The 18,520-nt window shown below is 33.5% G+C and overlaps 3 protein-coding genes across 4 annotated transcripts; 2 read left to right on the forward strand and 1 right to left on the reverse strand.

Moving 5' to 3' along the window:
* Positions 1 to 2,793: 2,793 nt before the first annotated feature.
* LOC106399472 (probable hexosyltransferase MUCI70) lies at positions 2,794 to 7,652 on the reverse strand. The gene is made up of 4 exons (XM_013839957.3): positions 7,115 to 7,652; positions 6,810 to 7,010; positions 5,842 to 6,405; positions 2,794 to 3,278 (listed from the first exon to the last, which is right to left on the reverse strand). Exons 1-4 carry the CDS (start codon positions 7,371 to 7,373, stop codon positions 2,905 to 2,907), a joined length of 1,398 nt encoding a protein of 465 aa, XP_013695411.2. The 5' UTR covers positions 7,374 to 7,652; the 3' UTR covers positions 2,794 to 2,904.
* Positions 7,653 to 8,662: 1,010 nt separating this feature from the next.
* LOC106401844 (cullin-4-like) lies at positions 8,663 to 13,962 on the forward strand. The gene is made up of 17 exons (XM_013842450.3): positions 8,663 to 9,039; positions 9,654 to 9,769; positions 9,844 to 10,190; positions 10,350 to 10,530; positions 10,632 to 10,754; positions 10,837 to 11,124; positions 11,562 to 11,687; positions 11,830 to 11,931; positions 12,043 to 12,096; positions 12,337 to 12,443; positions 12,532 to 12,592; positions 12,672 to 12,803; positions 12,927 to 13,064; positions 13,185 to 13,265; positions 13,364 to 13,444; positions 13,544 to 13,624; positions 13,710 to 13,962. The coding sequence occupies exons 1-17, from the start codon at positions 8,817 to 8,819 to the stop codon at positions 13,821 to 13,823; spliced, it is 2,355 nt and encodes a 784-aa protein (XP_013697904.2). The 5' UTR covers positions 8,663 to 8,816; the 3' UTR covers positions 13,824 to 13,962.
* Positions 13,963 to 14,368: 406 nt separating this feature from the next.
* On the forward strand, positions 14,369 to 17,744 carry LOC106401685 (KH domain-containing protein At4g18375). Of its 2 annotated transcripts, none has more exons than XM_048781409.1 (8): positions 14,369 to 14,447; positions 14,709 to 15,337; positions 15,776 to 16,519; positions 16,586 to 16,873; positions 16,952 to 17,007; positions 17,096 to 17,198; positions 17,337 to 17,474; positions 17,505 to 17,744. In XM_048781409.1, the coding sequence occupies exons 2-7, from the start codon at positions 14,738 to 14,740 to the stop codon at positions 17,469 to 17,471; spliced, it is 1,926 nt and encodes a 641-aa protein (XP_048637366.1). In that variant the 5' UTR covers positions 14,369 to 14,447; positions 14,709 to 14,737; the 3' UTR covers positions 17,472 to 17,474; positions 17,505 to 17,744. The 2 variants fall into 2 exon arrangements, with proteins under 2 accessions (XP_048637366.1, XP_022543741.2); XM_022688020.2 differs by having other exon boundaries at positions 14,411 to 14,569.
* The last annotated feature ends 776 nt before the right edge of the window (positions 17,745 to 18,520 follow it).

The following is an 18,520-nucleotide window of genomic DNA, read 5'->3' on the forward strand; positions in this document are numbered from 1 at the left end:
TAAACATAAAATATTTAAATGCTGCTTTTTAAATCAGATGTTTCAAGTTATTTTTTTATTAATGAATGTGTTTGACAACAAATTTGTCATAAATTTAAAGATATATTTTTATTCATAATATTGTTTTGGTTGTTTGGCAACTCATGTAAGTTTGTTTATGACTATTTTTGCCATTATTTACGATTTTATAAAATCTTTTTTTTGTAGCGTAAACTGATATAAACAAATTTCAGTTATATAAATTTCAATTTATTTATTCGCAATAATATTAGTCATTTATTAAAACTGATATAGGATAAATTGGTATCCCATTTGATTTTCTATTATAAAAAATATTCAAATATATTAAAAGCTATACTTAAAAAAAAGATATAATATGGGTCTAAGTTTTGAATGTTCAAAAATGTAAAATATTTTAACGCTTCTTTTTAAATCGGATATTTCAAGTTTAATTTTTACTATAGAATGTGTTTGACAACAAATCTATCATAAGTTTGAAGATTTATTTTTTATTTATAATATCGTTTTGATTGTTTGACAACTGATGTAAATTGGTTTATAGTTATTTTCATTTTAAATAAAATTAGAACGATCTTTTTTTATCTTTGAGATTTTTAGATTTTTTTTTTTTGAAATGATGACTTTGTGAGAAACTAATATTTTGCGATTGATTATGATTTATAACAAATTTATAACCTCTTATAAAAGTAGTTTATACATTTATAAAATAACTTAAAAGTTATAGGAATTTTAACTCTTACAAAATTTTTTAAAGAAGTTTAAAATCATTATAATATATTAATAATCCTAATAAATGGTAAAAATAATTTATTATCTCTTATAAATAATTTATAAACTTTCACAATGATTTAAGACTTCATAAAATAGTTTTATAAATACTATTGATGTTTTTCATTTTAAATAATCTACAAGCATGTTAAACTTCATAAATATATTCATAAGCTTCTCTAAATGAGATATTATTCTTTATAAATGGTTTTATAAATCTTTATAAATTATTTTGTAAACTATTATTAATTATAAAATATTCATTATTGTTAATTTAAAAAAAATGATTAGATATGAATTGGTATAAATAACTTCTTAGTATTCTTATAAATGATATATTAATCATTATAAATTATTTTGAACTCATGTAAATAATTTATAAACCCGTTTTATAGCTAACATATTGAAATATATATATATATATATATATATATATGAATATTGCGATTTATATAGGAAAATAAAGCTATTTTAACACTGATTTGCAATAGGGAAACAAATCTATTATATTAGCTTTTATTAGTTATTATTTAAATGATATTAATGGTTCTATATTGCCTTTTTAAAACATGATTAAAATAAATAAAATCTAAAATCATCAATTAATTAAACTAGAACAACTTCTTTAAATTTACCTAGGATTTACAACTAAGCAAAGTTACTTCAGTGACTTTTCGTTTAATATATAGGAGAATTGATGTTACAACTTTTTAAAAGATCATCAAATAATATATTGGGGATAAGATAAAGGTAAGAATACAAACATCTTATTCAACTGTATTAAATTATCTTATATAAATTTCAGATTTTGGTTCAAAAAAGTTATTTCTTTTTGACAATACATTAATACATGGGCAGTTTGGTGTGATTTCACTGCTATTATCTAAGCATCTTCATCAATTCCATTCCCCCTTTTATCAACCATCAGTCTTACCTTTCAATAAGATAAAGGTAAGAATGCAAATATCTTAAACTCTATTAAATTATCTTCATTAAATTTTAGATTTCAACGAAAAAAAGTTATTTCTTTTTGACAGTACATTAATACATGTGCAGTGTGGTGTGGTTATATATATGTACAAGTAAAATCACATAGATATCCAATACATACCAATTTTCGTATAATTTCATTACCATTTACAAACAATGATAAAAGTTTATCTATTGTTAAAAGTCATTTTCATAATTTTATCTGTCATTGCGGTGCATCACCTTCCTGTAGCATCCTCTAAACAATGGTGCATAGCAAATTCGACGGAGACAGATGCAGGACTACTATTAAATATATATTTAGGGTGCGGACATAAATTCGTCGATTGTAGACCAATCTACCATGGTGGATCTTGTTTCGAACCTGATACTCTCATTAGCCATGCGTCATTTGTGATGAATGCTTTTTTCCAACTCCATAATCGCACCAAAGAATATTGTGGTTACAACAGTACTGGCATAATCACTAGCACTGACCCAAGTTATGGTTCATGTGTGTATTATGTATCTTAGAAATATACAATTAGTTTTAATAATTTATCCCTAGAAATCTTTGCGGTGGGTATGTGACCAACATAATTATGTAATGTTGCAATATGGAATCAAAATTAATATAATTTAATAAAATAATGATGATGATTTCGTATTTTCTATGTTCCAAAATTTTTATTATTAAAACGTACCTTACGACTCGGAGGTTACTGCTCTTGGTCGGATGCATAGTCTCACCGAGTCACCGGTATCAAGAGCAAAGAGCTTTTCATATGATTTTTGTTGATGATCAAGATTCAAGACCCGACGAAAATCACATTTGGCTGGTCGTCGGGACTGTCACGTTCTTTTCCCGTTGCTGTTTTCGCCGAAGAGAAATGATTTGACAACGGTGTACGTTGAACTTTTTATTTTTCAACGTACGTTAGCTGAAAATCACCTCATGTAATAACGTTTGTATGATTACTTCTGATTCCATATTTAGTCAATCTACAATGACTTAGCGGGTCGAAAATCATAGTATTGACTAGAACTACTTTAAAATGTTAGTAATGAAGAAAAAACCTCAACGTTGAACTTATAGTGAAAACAAATATTAACAACTTAAAATACCAGCTCAATACAAAAAAGTAATCAATGGTGATCATCCCACATCTCCATGAGATAACTCTTACAACTACTACCGTTGAGAGACCAAGATCCATAATCTAACCATCTTCGTTTCTTCTGTATTATCCGTAACGACTTTTGTTTCTGTTCTTCTTCTTGTTCCTCGTACGAAGATGTCTTTATCTTCTTGAGATTGTGTCTGTATTCAACAACTATTTGTTCAAAAACTTCGACCTCAAACATGTTCATTTTCACCATTGGGTTTATGTGATCCCTCACAAACGCAAAGGCCAATTGGTCTCTCGGGTTAAACGCTTCTAACTCGTTGAACATGAAGCACGAGAATAGGTCGCTTCTTATTCCGTGTTTTCTCAGTATCAACGCACTATCTGGTACATCTACAAATGTGAACATCAAGGCAAATTGTAAATTCGCTGATCACTAAATATAATATGACAAATCTGATTTTTTAAGAACTTGAAGATCCAATAAATATAAAACTTGTAGAGATAATAATATAAAAAAAGGGAAAATCGCATTTTAAACCATGAGAGTGTCACATTCTCGCACTTTAAACACTCAAGTTTTTTACTAACATATTAAACCTTGAAAATGATATTTTTATCATAATAAACCTCCAATAAAACTTGTTTTTCAAGTCAAGTATGTAACCATCACTTTTCATTTCACGATGACATGTCAGTTTTTTTAAATAGTAATAATAACTAAATAAATAATAAATTTATCAGAAATTAGAAAAACTGGAAAAATTCTAAAAGAATCAAAAAATTAAAATTTCAAAATTGACAATAAAATAAAATATTTTTTTAAATATGTTATTTTTACATAAATAATTTTTTTTATCATAATCTATATTTTAAAAATATTCATTTTATTTTTAAGTTTGAAATTATAATTTTTCGATTTTTAGATTTTTTATGTTAACTCAGAAATATTTTTTTTATGCTTAAAGGCTTAAACTCAAAAACATTATTGAAGAAAGCTATCAAAATTAATCCAATTATAAACCACTAAATAATATCATAATTTGAATGGTGATTCTAGATTCTGTTTTTTTTGGTTTTTGATCTTTTTTTTCAATTTTTGATTTATTAATACTTAACTTATTAACCCTTTTATTGAAAAGTGGAAACAATTTTATTGTGAAACTAGAAAAAATCTCATAAGCCACGTAAAATGCTTTTGACGGTAACTAAAATATTGTAAGTTAGTTTGAAGTATAACTAAGAGATATACATGCATGCTTCTAGATTTGTATATGTTAGGTTTTGGTGTGAGCGGAGCTTCTTAGATAAATAAGATATATTTTAGTTTCTCTAAAGTTTGATTAGTAATTTACTTAATCTTAAACTTATTTACTATTCTTAAGAAGTTCACTTATAAGTTAATTTCTTTTTAAACAAACTTAAAATTACTAAAATAAATATCATTTTAATAAATAATATCAATAGATCTCTTAATAAATTGTAATCATTTTTTCTTTTCTTTATTTATAAAATATTTTATTTTATTATTAATTTTGAAAATTTTAGATTTTTTAAATTTTTAAATTTTTTTATTTTTTCGTGATTTTTTCAAAATTTTATGTTTTTTTTAAACGACGTGTCATCATAAAATGAACAGTTCCGATCACCTAATTGACTTAAAGAACAAGTAAACTTCATTGGAAGTTTGTCAAGATAAAACATCAATTTCAAAATTTAAAATGTTAGTAAAAACTTCAGTGTTTAAAGCATGATAATGTAACACTTTCATGATTTAAAATACAATTTTTTCTATAAGAAAAGGGAAATATGCTTAGTCCAGCTTCATTTTTTGCATCTAAATGACATATATAAGAATTGATCCCAAAAAAAGACATATACAGTATAAGAAATATATATTGGATCGACAAAAACCATAGAACAACTTGCGTTTTGGGACCCTCACTTCTATCTCTATCACATATTCTCATTGATGTTGTTACATGGGACCACGTCGTGATTCTTTGATTGCAACTATGATTATATATTTTTATTTCTAAAGGAATATGTCCAAGTTTCCAACAAACAAACAAATATAATCTATAGCTAGAACTTAAGCAAGAACACATATTTGTTATCCATTTTAATCTAAATTTTTGTTGTTGTTTATAACCGTATTATCTTATTATATTCCACAGTGTCTATATAATGACCTACATAATAGTATTAATAATTCTCGATTACTAAAAGATCAAGTTATCTCTACAACTTGAATCATTGAAAGTATGGTTTTGATGATTACCCGTGACTCCATTTTTGAAAAGCCACAAGTAAAAAGAGCATAACCTAACCGACTAAAAGCCAATCTTCATGCATAAGACATGACTCTTTAGCCTTTATTGCCAAGTAACATATTAGAGTAGACACCAACATTCTAGACAAAGAAAGGTATCTGTATTTCTAAAGATGATTACCTTAAGATCATTAAGACACTTAAGAGCACTATAACTATATATCATACATAAATCAACATTAGGCCAGATATTATTATATATATATAAATAATCAAAATATATATGTGAAAGAAAATCACTGATTTGAAAGATAATATTTAATTTTGAATATGATCTTCGATTTGAAAAGTAAACTAATAAAAGAAGTCACTGGGTTTTATTGAAAAGCAACTTAATAAAAAACAAAGTTTAAGTCTAAAATCGTACCAACATTAAATTGAAAATAGTTATCAGCATAAGCTTGCACAACTGATTCCACTATCAAATTATGTATGCATATAATTGTACGAAAATAATTGTTCGTACTTTGAGATTACTGTATTAGCTTTTTCTTTGAATAAAACCTAACCTAACCTTCCTAAATACATGTAAAGACAACTAATATCTCATTCATTTTGCATTAAAGATGTTTTAAAGCTTGTTCGTTATGATATACTAATTACTACTAGTGAAGATTTTATTACCTGTGGGATATGGCAATTTATGAGAATTCCAAGGCTTCAAACCATGCTCACAATAAGTCTCCATCTGCATCCTTAGCCCATCGACATCTCCCCATTTATTCCACCTCGCCGTAGCCATAGCCTCCTCCATCGTATTTACAAAAAAAGGATGCTTAGATATCGCCATATCAACATCAGGCACTACTAACATAGAATGAATTAGAAGAAGCGGATCGATCATGAGCTGGATTTTGGCGTCAATCCAAATGCTGAACTGTGAGTTTGGAAACAATCTATGCATAAGATACTTTGGTATAACACCGTTCATAGCCGGATTGAGGTATAGATTTTCGGATTTTGAGATTTTGATGATTCTCCATGCGCCGACTCTGTAATCTCTTGGATTGTTTCTAGGGATGACATTGTGGTGAAAGAGAGAGTTTAGTGTTTTGTCGTCAATGAACATGTAGAAACAAACGGTTTCAAGGGTTTTAACTCCAAGTCCCACTGGTTGTCTGATTTTGTCATGGTCGTTAAAAATGGCTGATGCAACTACTAGTCCACATTTCTCCATCTCAGCTCTATCTACCAAAACATATATAGAAAATAGTTAAATAATACATAAATTATAGATAAAATTAAATCTATTAATAACCAAGAGATGTTATTGCGCTAAATCACCGTCTCTATTAACCCTTTAGGCTCTCAAATGTGACAACAAATACGGATATGATTACACCATTTAAAATGCATGCTTAAAATTGTTATATATATAATAATAATAATAATAATAATAATAATAATAATAATAATAATAATAATAATAATAATAATAATAATACAAACAACCATAATTTATGATCCTGTTTTTCTCCAGTTTACTCGGTGTTTTGAGTTTTGACTAAGATAACTGATTTATAGCTCATAAAAAGGTTACTGGTTCAACCGGTTAATCAATATCTGGTTTAGTTAGAAGGATGATATCTCACCGGAGTCGCTGACCGGAAAGTCTCTGAAGAAACCACATGGAACTTCGACGTCATTGTCCGAATGATTGAAATAAGAAAATCTCTTCTGTGTACTGAAGTTTCCACCGAAAGATTCGCTATTTCCATTAATGTATCTCAACTTCTCGGACGATGCTGAGTCGCTGCATATACTCTGTATCTCATTCAACACTGTCCAGTAATCTGATTCACATAAAAAAACAAACACAATGTCCAAATAAAAACATTAAATACCCATCTTAAAGAAAACAAACGGGCATTTTAATGATTTTTTAAAAGCTAATAACCTGAAAAGAAAACAGGGGAAGAGCAAGAAGATCTGTGGGTGGGAAGAGCGTATTTGTGTTCACCGTAGGAAGAAGGATAAGAGAAAGTATTTGTTTGGACCGGATCAAAAGGTGAATATCGAAAGACGCATTGGTTTCTTGAGAGAGAGACGTAGAGGAACAGAGAAAGTGTGGTGAAGAAGTAGAGAAGTGAGAAACAGAGGAGCTTTGATCGGACGTAGAGAGGCGGAGACGCGGTGATACTAATGAATTTTCCCATCTCAAGGAAAGATTTATGGTTTATTCATCATTCTTGGTGATTTGTTTCTTGAGAATTGGTGTTGATGATGGAGAAGGAGGAAAGGGGAGGATCTTTCATTTAAGTTTGTGCTGATGAACTAACTGGAAGTTAGAAACTTTAGCAGCTTTTTATGGTGAAACGTTACTTAAAAAATATATATTTTCTTATTTATAAAGGCCGAAATTCTTTTATAAATTAAATTAAAATCCTTGTTTCTATATCTTGCATACGGTTTCTATAATTTATGATGTACATTTTGGAAAGAAGAGATTACAGAAACAAATATGGAAAGATGAGATTTTCGAATTACTGTAGTTTTTTTTGTTCTTTCATGCCGGCTAAAAATTTCATTTACCACTTGTCCAGAAATTCTGGACACTGGTGATAGATTTTCAAATTGGTTATTACATTTTTAATAGTTGATACTAATTTATTTATATTTATAATAGTTATAAATTACAGAAATAACAAGAAGATTATATTTTTTAAAAAATTGATTATAAGATTTGAATTTCTGTTTTTCAAAAAAAAAAATTCTTTTTAGGGAGTGTTAGTGGGACTTAGATTTCTATAGAGTTTGTTGATTTTAAAAGTTGAGAGATTTGTTAAATTTGGAAAGAGATGTAGAGAATTTTGTATATTGTGAAAATCTATGAAAATAAAGTAATGTAATGATTCTAAGAATTCAAAGTAAACATGTAGTATTCTCAAAATCTTAATTTGTGAGTTAAAATGATAAGAATTCAACTCCCAATAACACTTACTTTAGTAGATTTGTAGAATCATTAAAATTTAAACTTTTTGAATAACAAATGACTTTGTATAGAATTATAGAATCATCAAACCAATAACAATAGATTTTAATGAGAATATGAGAATCTATAAACTAATAACACTAGACTTAGAAATTCTAAGACTCATTATAAATCTCATCCCCACTAACACCCCCTTAGTTTAATTTACCTAAGAATGTTATTCATTTTCTTTTATTTTAAAATATTTAATTTTTATATATGATGTTGATATAAATCAATTTGTTTATATGATAGTTAGTTTAATAAAAAAATATGGTATATGTTTATATGTACCAATTTATTTTTCTAACAATTCTAAAAAAAATTTTCGTGATCATACGTGACTATGAAAACATGTTATAATGTTCCAGGATTAATATATAGTATAGGAGATTTTTTATTGAACAGTTTATATGGATGTCTATGAAAGTTTCCCAATAAAATGCATAAAAGATTATACCGGTTTACATATGTCTATGGACAGTCCCTAGTATTCGTAAATTTCGGGTAGGTCCGAGAGAGAGAGAGAGAGCGCACACACAGTGTGTTAATTTCTTTTTTTTCATTGAAAGGGTTAATAGGGACATCTTCTTCATCTTGATTTCACTCACCTCTCCCTTAACTTTTCATGTCTCTTCCAACCAAACGCTCTACTTGCTCCGCCGCTTCTACCGACTCTTCTCTCTCTTCCCCGCCCATGAAGAAGTCCAAAAACGGCCTCCACGCCCCTTCCTCTCAGCCTAACGCCTCCATGGACGAAGATCCAGCTCCCTCCGCCGCCGCTAATCTCTCTCGCAAGAAGGCCACACTCCCTCACCCCACTAAGAAGCTCGTCATCAAGCTCAATAAAGGTCTTCCATTCTTGATCCTAATCCCATGATGTTTCTTAGGTTTTTTTGATCGATTAAGCTTAGGATTCTGATTGGAAATGACTCTCTTGTACGCTTAATTGATCTCTTAGCTTAGGCTTCTGAATTTTTTTAGGGTTTCATCCGGGCCGGCCCTGAGAATTTGGAGGCTAGAATTTTTTTTTAACAAATCCAGAGGCCTATTTAGACAATCTCCAATGAGTTACTCTATTTTTAACTTTAAAGTAGAGTAACTCTGTAATAGAGTTTGAGTTTGCTCCAATGGTACTTAGAAAATAGAGTGATGAACAAAGAAAAAACAAATTACTTTATATTTGGAGTAAACCTATTTCTCACTCTATTATAGAGTGAGAAATAGAGTACCATTGGAGTATTTTTTACTCTAAATCTATTTTAGAGTGAAAAATAGAGTGATGTTGGAGATGCTCTTACATTTAAAAATTTTGGGGGCCGAGACAAATGTTTCATTAGGCTTGGCCCAGGACTGGCCTTGGGTTTGATATGCTATGTAGGTTCTATTGTGGTGGAATTCACTGTTGATTTTTTGATCTTGATATCTGATAATGCCGTTTTGTGGAATGTGTGTATATGTGAAGCGAAACCAAGTCTACCTACAAACTTTGAAGATACTACCTGGGAAAATCTCCAGTCAGCTATCAGAGCTATATTCCTTAAACAGCCTTTTCCTTTTGACCTCGAGAGGCTTTACCAGGTAAAAATTTTCTACCTTTCTTTGTTGGGGTGATATAATGTCTTACTTACCCCCTGATGAAATTGGTTTGGCAGGCTGTTGATGACCTTTGCTTGCATAAGCTGGAAGGAAAGCTGTACGAACGGATTGAGAAGGAGTGTGAAGAACACATATCTTCAGCTTTACAATCTTTAGTTGGCCAAGACACCGATCTCTCTGTTTTCTTGTCGCTCGTTGAGAAATGCTGGCAAGATTTCTGTGACCAGATGCTGATGATCCGTAGTATAGCCTTGTCTCTGGATAGGAAGTATGTGATACAACATACAAATGTACGTTCTTTGTGGGAGATGGGCCTGCAGCTTTTTCGGAAACATCTTTCTCTTTCCCCTGATGTTGAGCAGAGGACAGTTACTGCTCTCTTAAGAATGATTGAAAGGGAAAGGTAAATTTTATTTGTCTTTCTTCTGAGTGAATCAATGGAAGTTTTGAATGGTTTATGAACTTTATTCCTCCTGTCTAGATGTGATAGTTAGTTGTAGGTAAAAATTTAAGACAAATGAGCACTATTGTAAGTCCTTCTTGTATGACACTGATTGTGCAGGTTGGCCGAAGCTGTTAATAGGACACTACTAAGCCATCTCTTAAAGATGTTTACTGCACTGGGAATATATGCGGAAAGCTTTGAGAAGCAGTTCCTTGAATGCACTTCTGAGTTTTATGCTGCTGAAGGAATGAAATACATGCAGCAGTATGACGTTCCTGAGTACCTGAAGCATGTCGAGGTGCCTTGCATGAATTCATATAGTTTCTCCTTATGATAAGCTGCCGCAGAGGTTATTAGTTGATATTGTCTCTCTAAGGCTTCTACTGGTGATTGGTGCAGGGAAGGTTGCATGAAGAGAATGAAAGATGCATATTGTATATAGATGCATCAACCAGGAAACCATTGATATCAGCTGTTGAAAAGCAACTTCTCGAGCGTCATATACATGCTGTCCTTGATAAGGTTTAGTTCCTGTCTTTCTTGCGTATATTAGCAACCTTTTTTTGTTTTCTCTACGCTTATTCTATCTCTGAATATTTTCCAGGGTTTCACACCGTTGATGGATGGGCGTCGTACCGAGGACCTCCAGAGGATGTACACCCTGTTTTCTAGAGTCAGTGCACTTGAGTCTCTGAGGCAGGCCCTAAGTTCCTACATTCGGAAAACTGGGCAGAAGATTGTTATGGATGAAGAGAAAGATAAAGATATGGTACAATCACTATTGGACTTCAAGGCTTCTCTTGACATAGTATGGGAAGAGAGTTTTTGCAAGAATGAATCATTTGGCAACACCATTAAAGATTCGTTTGAGCATCTGATAAATCTTCGCCAGGTATTGAAAACTTATTTATTGATTAAAGACTAATCTTTTGCTAACGATTTTACTTTCATCTAAAAGCTACATAGTGATTATTGTGGAAATGTCAACCTTAAACTAAAATGCTCCAATTTGTGAAACTTAGCAGTCTAGAGATTTTCAATGCAGTTTACGTAATGTATTACTATTAAAAAAATCTGAGACATTTTTGGGCACGTTGTATAAATATCGTTTCGGTAACTTGCTTCTTTTTGGGTGCTGGACCCAGTAACAGTAATGTTGTTGACTCGTTGACCACTTGTTGAGCATGATTTTCTTATGTATATATCAAGAATCATCATGACAAAAATTCACATTAGCATTCTGCTCATTAGTAGTTCACCATATTAAATCTATAGGTTTGCACGTTAGTATGTGCTCCATATAATGTATCCTCCTGATCTATTTTGCAGAATCGTCCAGCTGAACTTATCGCCAAATTTTTGGACGAGAAGCTCCGTGCTGGGAATAAGGGTACTTCTGAAGAAGAATTGGAGAGTACCCTTGAAAAAGTCTTGGTTTTGTTCAGATTTATTCAGGTTATCTCTGATTTCTTACATTTAGTACTTTGTTTGTCTCTGTTTCATTACTGCATTCAGACCAGTGCATGGTCTGACAACTAGCTATTTGACCATCTAGACTGAGTTTTGCTAAATAATCTGTATTTTTTTATGATCGAAGGGTAAAGATGTGTTCGAAGCATTTTATAAAAAGGATCTTGCAAAGAGACTTCTGTTGGGAAAGAGCGCATCAATTGATGCTGAGAAATCAATGATCTCTAAGGTAACAAATGGACATCAGAGGCTCATGTTGACTATATCTCTTTCTCACTAAATTATTTTGCTTATATTGGTAAGTTCTTACCCACTGATGCAACCTTGTTGACACCTACAGCTTAAGACCGAATGTGGCAGCCAGTTTACAAACAAGCTCGAAGGAATGTTCAAGGTCCTTTTTCTTTCTCCTTCTCTATTTTTTGCATAAGATGTGGGTTTTTAAGTTTTTCTATAGAAACATAAGGATCCTTTTTTATCATCTTACTTTCTGGAGCTTTATGCTTACAAATATACCTAGTATGCCAGACATTATTGTTGGATGTTCTTGCAACATTCAAACTTTAAGGAACCTGTGTGTATGTACAACAACTATAATGAGCTTGTACTCTTTGCTTCTTTGAAATTTCTCCAGGATATTGAATTGTCAAAGGAAATCAACGAGTCATTCAAACAGTCGTCTCAGGCGAGGACTAAACTGCCATCAGGAATTGAGATGAGTGTTCACGTTTTAACAACAGGGTATGTGCTATGTATCAAATTGATTCAGGATTATACAGGATAGCATGACACAACTGTAAACTTCTTTAACCTCCCATGCGTGATGCAGGTACTGGCCAACATATCCACATATGGATGTCAAACTTCCTCATGAGTTAAATGTCTATCAGGTTTCACCAGAAGTTCCGATATAATTTTCCTTTCCGCAATGGTTTTTTTTTCTTCTAATTAATGTGCGTTGTTTCGTAGGATATCTTCAAAGAGTTTTATTTGAGCAAGTACAGTGGAAGGAGGTTAATGTGGCAAAATTCATTAGGTCACTGTGTTTTGAAGGCAGGTTTCTCCAAAGGTAAAAAGGAGCTTGCTGTTTCCCTGTTTCAGGTCAGTAAGATTTTCTCCTTTTTTTTTTCCTTTTCAAGTTTTTCCTGTCATTCATTTTGACTTTTATTCGTCAGTGCAAATCCATTGCTCAGAAGATGTGTTTGTTGTCTTTGATTGTCTCAGGCTGTTGTGCTGATGTTATTCAACGATGCGATGAAACTTAGCTTTGAAGACATTAAAGATTCCACTGGCATAGAGGACAAGGAACTGAGAAGGACTCTGCAGTCGCTTGCTTGCGGGAAAGTTCGTGTCCTGCAGAAGGTTTGGCTGAAAATCTGGACTCTGTTAAACTCGCCTTTCTACTAAGCGAAGCTAATGAGATCGTGGCTTTGCTTTTTTATTTTTCCATAATGATGCGTCTTTATGTAAATGTTGTTGCAGTATCCAAAGGGAAGAGACGTGCAAGACGGGGATGAATTTGATTTTAATGACACCTTTACAGCTCCTCTGTATCGCATTAAGGTACATCAAGCTTTCTAGAGTCGCGCAATATTCTCTTGTTTCCTTTATGGCATATATATATAACAAAACCAAAATTTGTTTTTTTTGTTTGGGTGCAGGTGAATGCAATCCAGATGAAAGAGACAGTAGAAGAGAACACGAGTACAACAGAGAGAGTATTCCAGGACCGACAATACCAGGTTTGATTCCCGCTCCTATTTTTTGTTTACGACACTGTTTCTTAGAATGAGAGAAGATTTGACATAAATGACTTTCCCCATCGCATCTTTCGTTTACAGATTGATGCAGCCATTGTTCGAATAATGAAGACGAGAAAAGTCTTGAGCCATACTCTTCTAATCACCGAACTCTTCCAACAGGTACCTTTCTTCATCTTTTTCCTCATGATATCAAACTGTTGTACATGTAATAACACAGTATGGGTTATGTTTTGTGATATTGCAGCTAAAGTTCCCAATAAAACCGGCTGATCTGAAGAAGAGGATCGAAAGCCTGATCGATCGAGAGTACTTGGAGAGGGACAAGAGCAACCCTCAGATATACAATTATCTTGCTTAGAATCTCTCTCTGTTTAACGCCTTTTACAACGTTTTTGTCTCTTCTCTGTATATTTATTCACAAACAGTGGCCGACATTGCATTGCATTTTACATTACATTATTACAGCATAAGAAATTAGTTTGGAGTTTCCGACATAACCACGATAAGTTTCTATATGATTATCAACTAGGAAAAAAAAATCGATGTGTTTCACCTATTCCATATTCCCTTAATTGGTTGCTCATCAGTCCACCATCTACAAATCAAAAGTTGCCTATAAGCATGACTAAGGCATGTATTAAGTCGAGTTTAGAGTTCGTGTTGGGAAAGAGCACTTCAATTGATGCTGAGAAATCAATAACCAACTGCACCTCCTAAATCTGTTTTTCTTAATTCCAATTTAACTTGATTTCATTATAAACGGAAAATAAATAAAAAAACTTTACTTGTTACAAAAAAGAAAGAAAAACTTTATGGGCCTAATAAATAATAATTTTGAGAGAATCGGACCAAATACCAAAATCAGAAACAAAGTAAGGTCCTGCCTTGATAATTAAAAGTGACCCCACAAAGGAAATACTATAACCGAAGAGATCATCAAAGTATCTTTAGAACACGTCGCCGTCTTCTTCTTCCTCTTCTGGTACAGACAATAATAAATCTCTCTCTCTCTCTCTCTCCTCGTTTTCACAAACAGTTAGTACAAAACTCTTTCCTTCAAGTTATCAAAAATACTTTTGTTTCTTCCTCATCTTCAATCCTCTCGTATGTTCGTTTTCTCTCGAATTGATTTCATATCTGTTTCCTTTTTTTTAGGGTTCTCTCTCATTCAATTGCATTATTAGGATTCAATTGAATTTCAATTTAACAAAAAAAAAAAAAGATTATCACTTTCCTGTTTCAGGGCTGTCTAAATTTGCAAGAGACACAACAATGGTTGAGCGTGGTAATAAGAGAACTCATAACCGTACTGACAACAACAACAGGAACCAAAAGAGAAGACTTTCACACCAAACCGAAGAAAAACTCAACAACAAAGACGATCTCGTCGTCTACAGAATCCTCTGCCCTAGTGTGGTCATCGGAAGCGTGATAGGCAAGAGTGGCAAAGTCATCAACACGATCAGACAAGAAACCAGAGCCAGAATCAAAGTCGTTGACCCTTTCCCAGGCTGTACCGAAAGAGTCCTAACGATCTACTGCACGGTCAACGACAAGAAGGACATTGTGGATATAGAGAACAGCGACCACCAGATCACCCCTTTGTGTTCTGCTCAAGACGCTCTCCTTAAACTCCATGAAGCTATCGTTGCTTCTTTAGCTACTGCTGCTGAGAACAGTAAGATAGGTAGAGATGATATTAGAGAGTGCCGGCTTTTGGTTCCGACTAGTCAGTGTTCTAATGTGATTGGTAAAGCTGGCTCGACGGTTAAGAAGGTTAGGAGTAGAACCGGAGCTAGTGTTAAGATTGTGTCTAAAGATGTCTCTGATCCTTCACATGCTTGTGCTATGGATTTTGACAACATTGTTTCGGTTAGTGTCTTGAAACCTTTATGATTATTCTTATCTTTTTTCGAAAGGCACGGTTCCTGAGATTTTGGAGGCTGTAGGCGATTTAGTAAAGATTTCAATAATAATTTTATATTTTTTACAAATTTGGGGGTCTATGTGGAATGTTTCATTCGGCTTTGCCCAGGACCGGCCTTGTCTCTTTCTTTCGCTAATGTTTTGATTACTGTGTGATTAAATTATCTAAGGAACGGTGCCTTTCGATATCTTTTTTTGAAAGGCACACTTCCTGAGATTTTGGGGGCTGTAGGCGATTTTGTAAATATTTCAATAATAATTTTATATTTTTTACAAAGTTGGGGGTCTATGTATGGGCCAGAGGGGAATGTTTCATTTGGCTTTGCCTAGGACCGGCCCTCCTGTCTTTTTATTTTGCTAATGTTTTGATTACTGTGTGATTAGATATCTGGAGGGGCTGAGTCAGTGAAGAAAGCACTGTTTGCTGTTTCTGCAATCATGTACAAGTTTAGTCCTAAAGAACAGATTCCTCTTGACGCAACGGTTCAAGAAGCTCCTGCAAGTATTATAATCCCATCTGATCTTTCCATCTATCCGCAAACCGGTTTATACCAGAGTCAAGATCCTATCTTCCAACATGGAGCCAATGTTCCATCCTTTATAGGGACACTACCACAGGGTTATGGAGAAACCGCAACTCCGGTTTTCTCTTCCTCCGCTCTTCCTGTGGTTCATCATGGTACTTTTGGCGGTGTGTCTTCTTCTTCTAGGCAAGAAGAGTTGGTTGTGAAAGTTCTGTGCTCTTCTTCCAACATCGGTCGAGTTATCGGTAAAGGAGGTTCGACCATTAAGGGGATAAGACAAGCGAGCGGGTCTCATATCGAGGTGAATGACTCGAGGGCGAGGGCGAATCATGATGAGGACTGTGTTATCATTGTAACGTCCAAAGAGTCTCCTGATGATTTGAAGTCAATGGCGGTTGAGGCTGTGCTTTTGCTTCAAGAGAAGATTAACGATGAAGACGAGGAGAAGCCTAAGATGCAGCTCCTTGTGCCTTCTAAGGTGATTGGATGCATTATAGGGAAGAGTGGCTCGATCATAAGCGAGATTAGGAAGAAGACAAACGCTAATATCTATATCTCGAAAGAGAATAATAAGTGTGCTGATCTAAATGATGAGCTCGTTGAGGTATAAACCATTCATTCAGCTTTTTTTGCTTTTACTTGATTGCTCTAATAATATTTTGGTTTATAGATATCTGGTGAAGCGAGCAATGTGAGGGATGCTCTTATTCAGATTGTGTTGAGGCTTCGAGATGATGTTTTGAGAGATAGAGAGACGAGTGGTTTCAGGAACCAACAACCTCCAGCAAGATCTGAGAAGAGTAGTTTCTTCTCTTCTTCGGAGAGAAGTAGTAATGCTGCTGCTCTGGCGCTAACTCCATCTTTCATGTCTTCTGTTCCGCAAGTTGCTTCTGTGGATTATGATAGGAGACCAGAGACTGGCATGAGCGGTGGACTCTATGGTTATGGAAGTTTTCCGGTAACATCTAAAACCGAAACATCTCATTTTCTGTGTTGTTTAGTGTAGCTCATAAGTGTTTTTTTTTGGTACAAACAGGTGGGGGATAATAGTTATGGATCCAACTCTTCTTACTCATCCAGTAGATATGGAGGGTAAGTCTGCAGCTAATATGAAGAAGTTTGTTTTGTTTTGTGTTTTTTGGTTATTACGTATTACAACTTATGTTGTGTGCATTCACAGGCTGCCTCAGTCTTCTACTACAATAATGGAGATTCGAATCCCTTCAAATGCAGTGGGTAAAGTAATGGGGAGAGGAGGAGGCAACTTGGACAACATAAGAAGGGTTTGTTTTAATTTACATTTTTATTTTATTTTTACTTCCTCGTTCCTCTCTGATCACCATCATATAGCCTCGGTCACCGTCTAACATTTTTCACATGATATGTGCCCTCTTTGCTCTCTCTCTCTCTCTTTCTATCAGATATCAGGAGCTATGATAGAAATATCTGATTCGAAATCATCTTCTCATGGAGGTCGCATTGCTCTCGTTTCCGGAACGCCTGAACAGAAGCGTACCGCAGAGAACTTGTTCCAAGCTTTTATCATGTCCACTTGAGTAGTTTTGCGACCCCTTTTTCCGAAGAAGAAGTGTGTTCCTGTCTTTCTAGCTCCCTCTCCTTCCATCAAGCTCGTGTTTGACTATGGTTGGATCTGTATTCTATCATCCAGACATTCGATATTTCACCATCCATCCGGTAACTTTTTATAGTATCTCGTGCTATAGACTTTTTCAGGACCATTCTTTCTCCCTTCCCTTGCGAGCTGTTCGCTTAATAAATGATTATATTATCTCTGTGCAATAAAAAAGACAAAATCGTTGTTATTTCAATCAAGCTTTGCCTATTCTCTCTGCTCTATGCTTTAGTCCAAAGCAGTCCCTATCAGTTATGTGTTGGTTTTTCTGTCTCAGCTTATTCAAATGTGATGCCAAGTTATACTCATCACATCTCATCAAATCAAATCAAATCATGTTCTTGTGTGTTTCTCTTAGAAATTTCTGCAGTGAACAAACCATAGCTTTTATAGCCTAGTGAACTTGAGTATTGCATCTTTTCTCCTTACAGACCGTGATCTTAGAATCTGATCATTTCAAAATGCAATGGCTTTTGCCAATGGATGACTTTCTTCCCGTTCTCTGCTATAGTTTACAGTCTTTTTTTGGCTATACCTCCAGTTCATTGATTCATCTTCTTTGTCTCTAGCTCTGCTACTGTTTCTGATTCACTCTGAGCATCTTTTGTCCATACTTGATCATGATCCATCCGTTAGTGCTTGTAAGCATACTAGGTTATGAGTAGAGGATTTTAGCAGTAGAACTCGCAACAGTAAAGCTTCACTGATTGTGTTGTGTGTTTCACTCTAGCTTTTGAGGGTCTTGTCTTGTCACTCCGCACTGCGTCTTTAAGATTCCCTCATTAGAGTCAATGTCTTGAGTTTTCTGATTGTGTTGAGGTTTTTGTTTTAGCATTTATGCAGACAAACCCTGGGGTTCAACTTAGTAACTAAAGGTTGCTAGAAACCGGCAACAATTTTTTTTTGTTTTTGTTTCTGCTTTTAGCTTTTGCGGTTTGATCGTTTTCGAATAGGCCCTTTGAACATTCCTAA

This window comes from Brassica napus, chromosome A6, assembly GCF_020379485.1.
Source record: "Brassica napus cultivar Da-Ae chromosome A6, Da-Ae, whole genome shotgun sequence".
Taxonomy (NCBI): Eukaryota; Viridiplantae; Streptophyta; class Magnoliopsida; order Brassicales; family Brassicaceae; genus Brassica; species Brassica napus.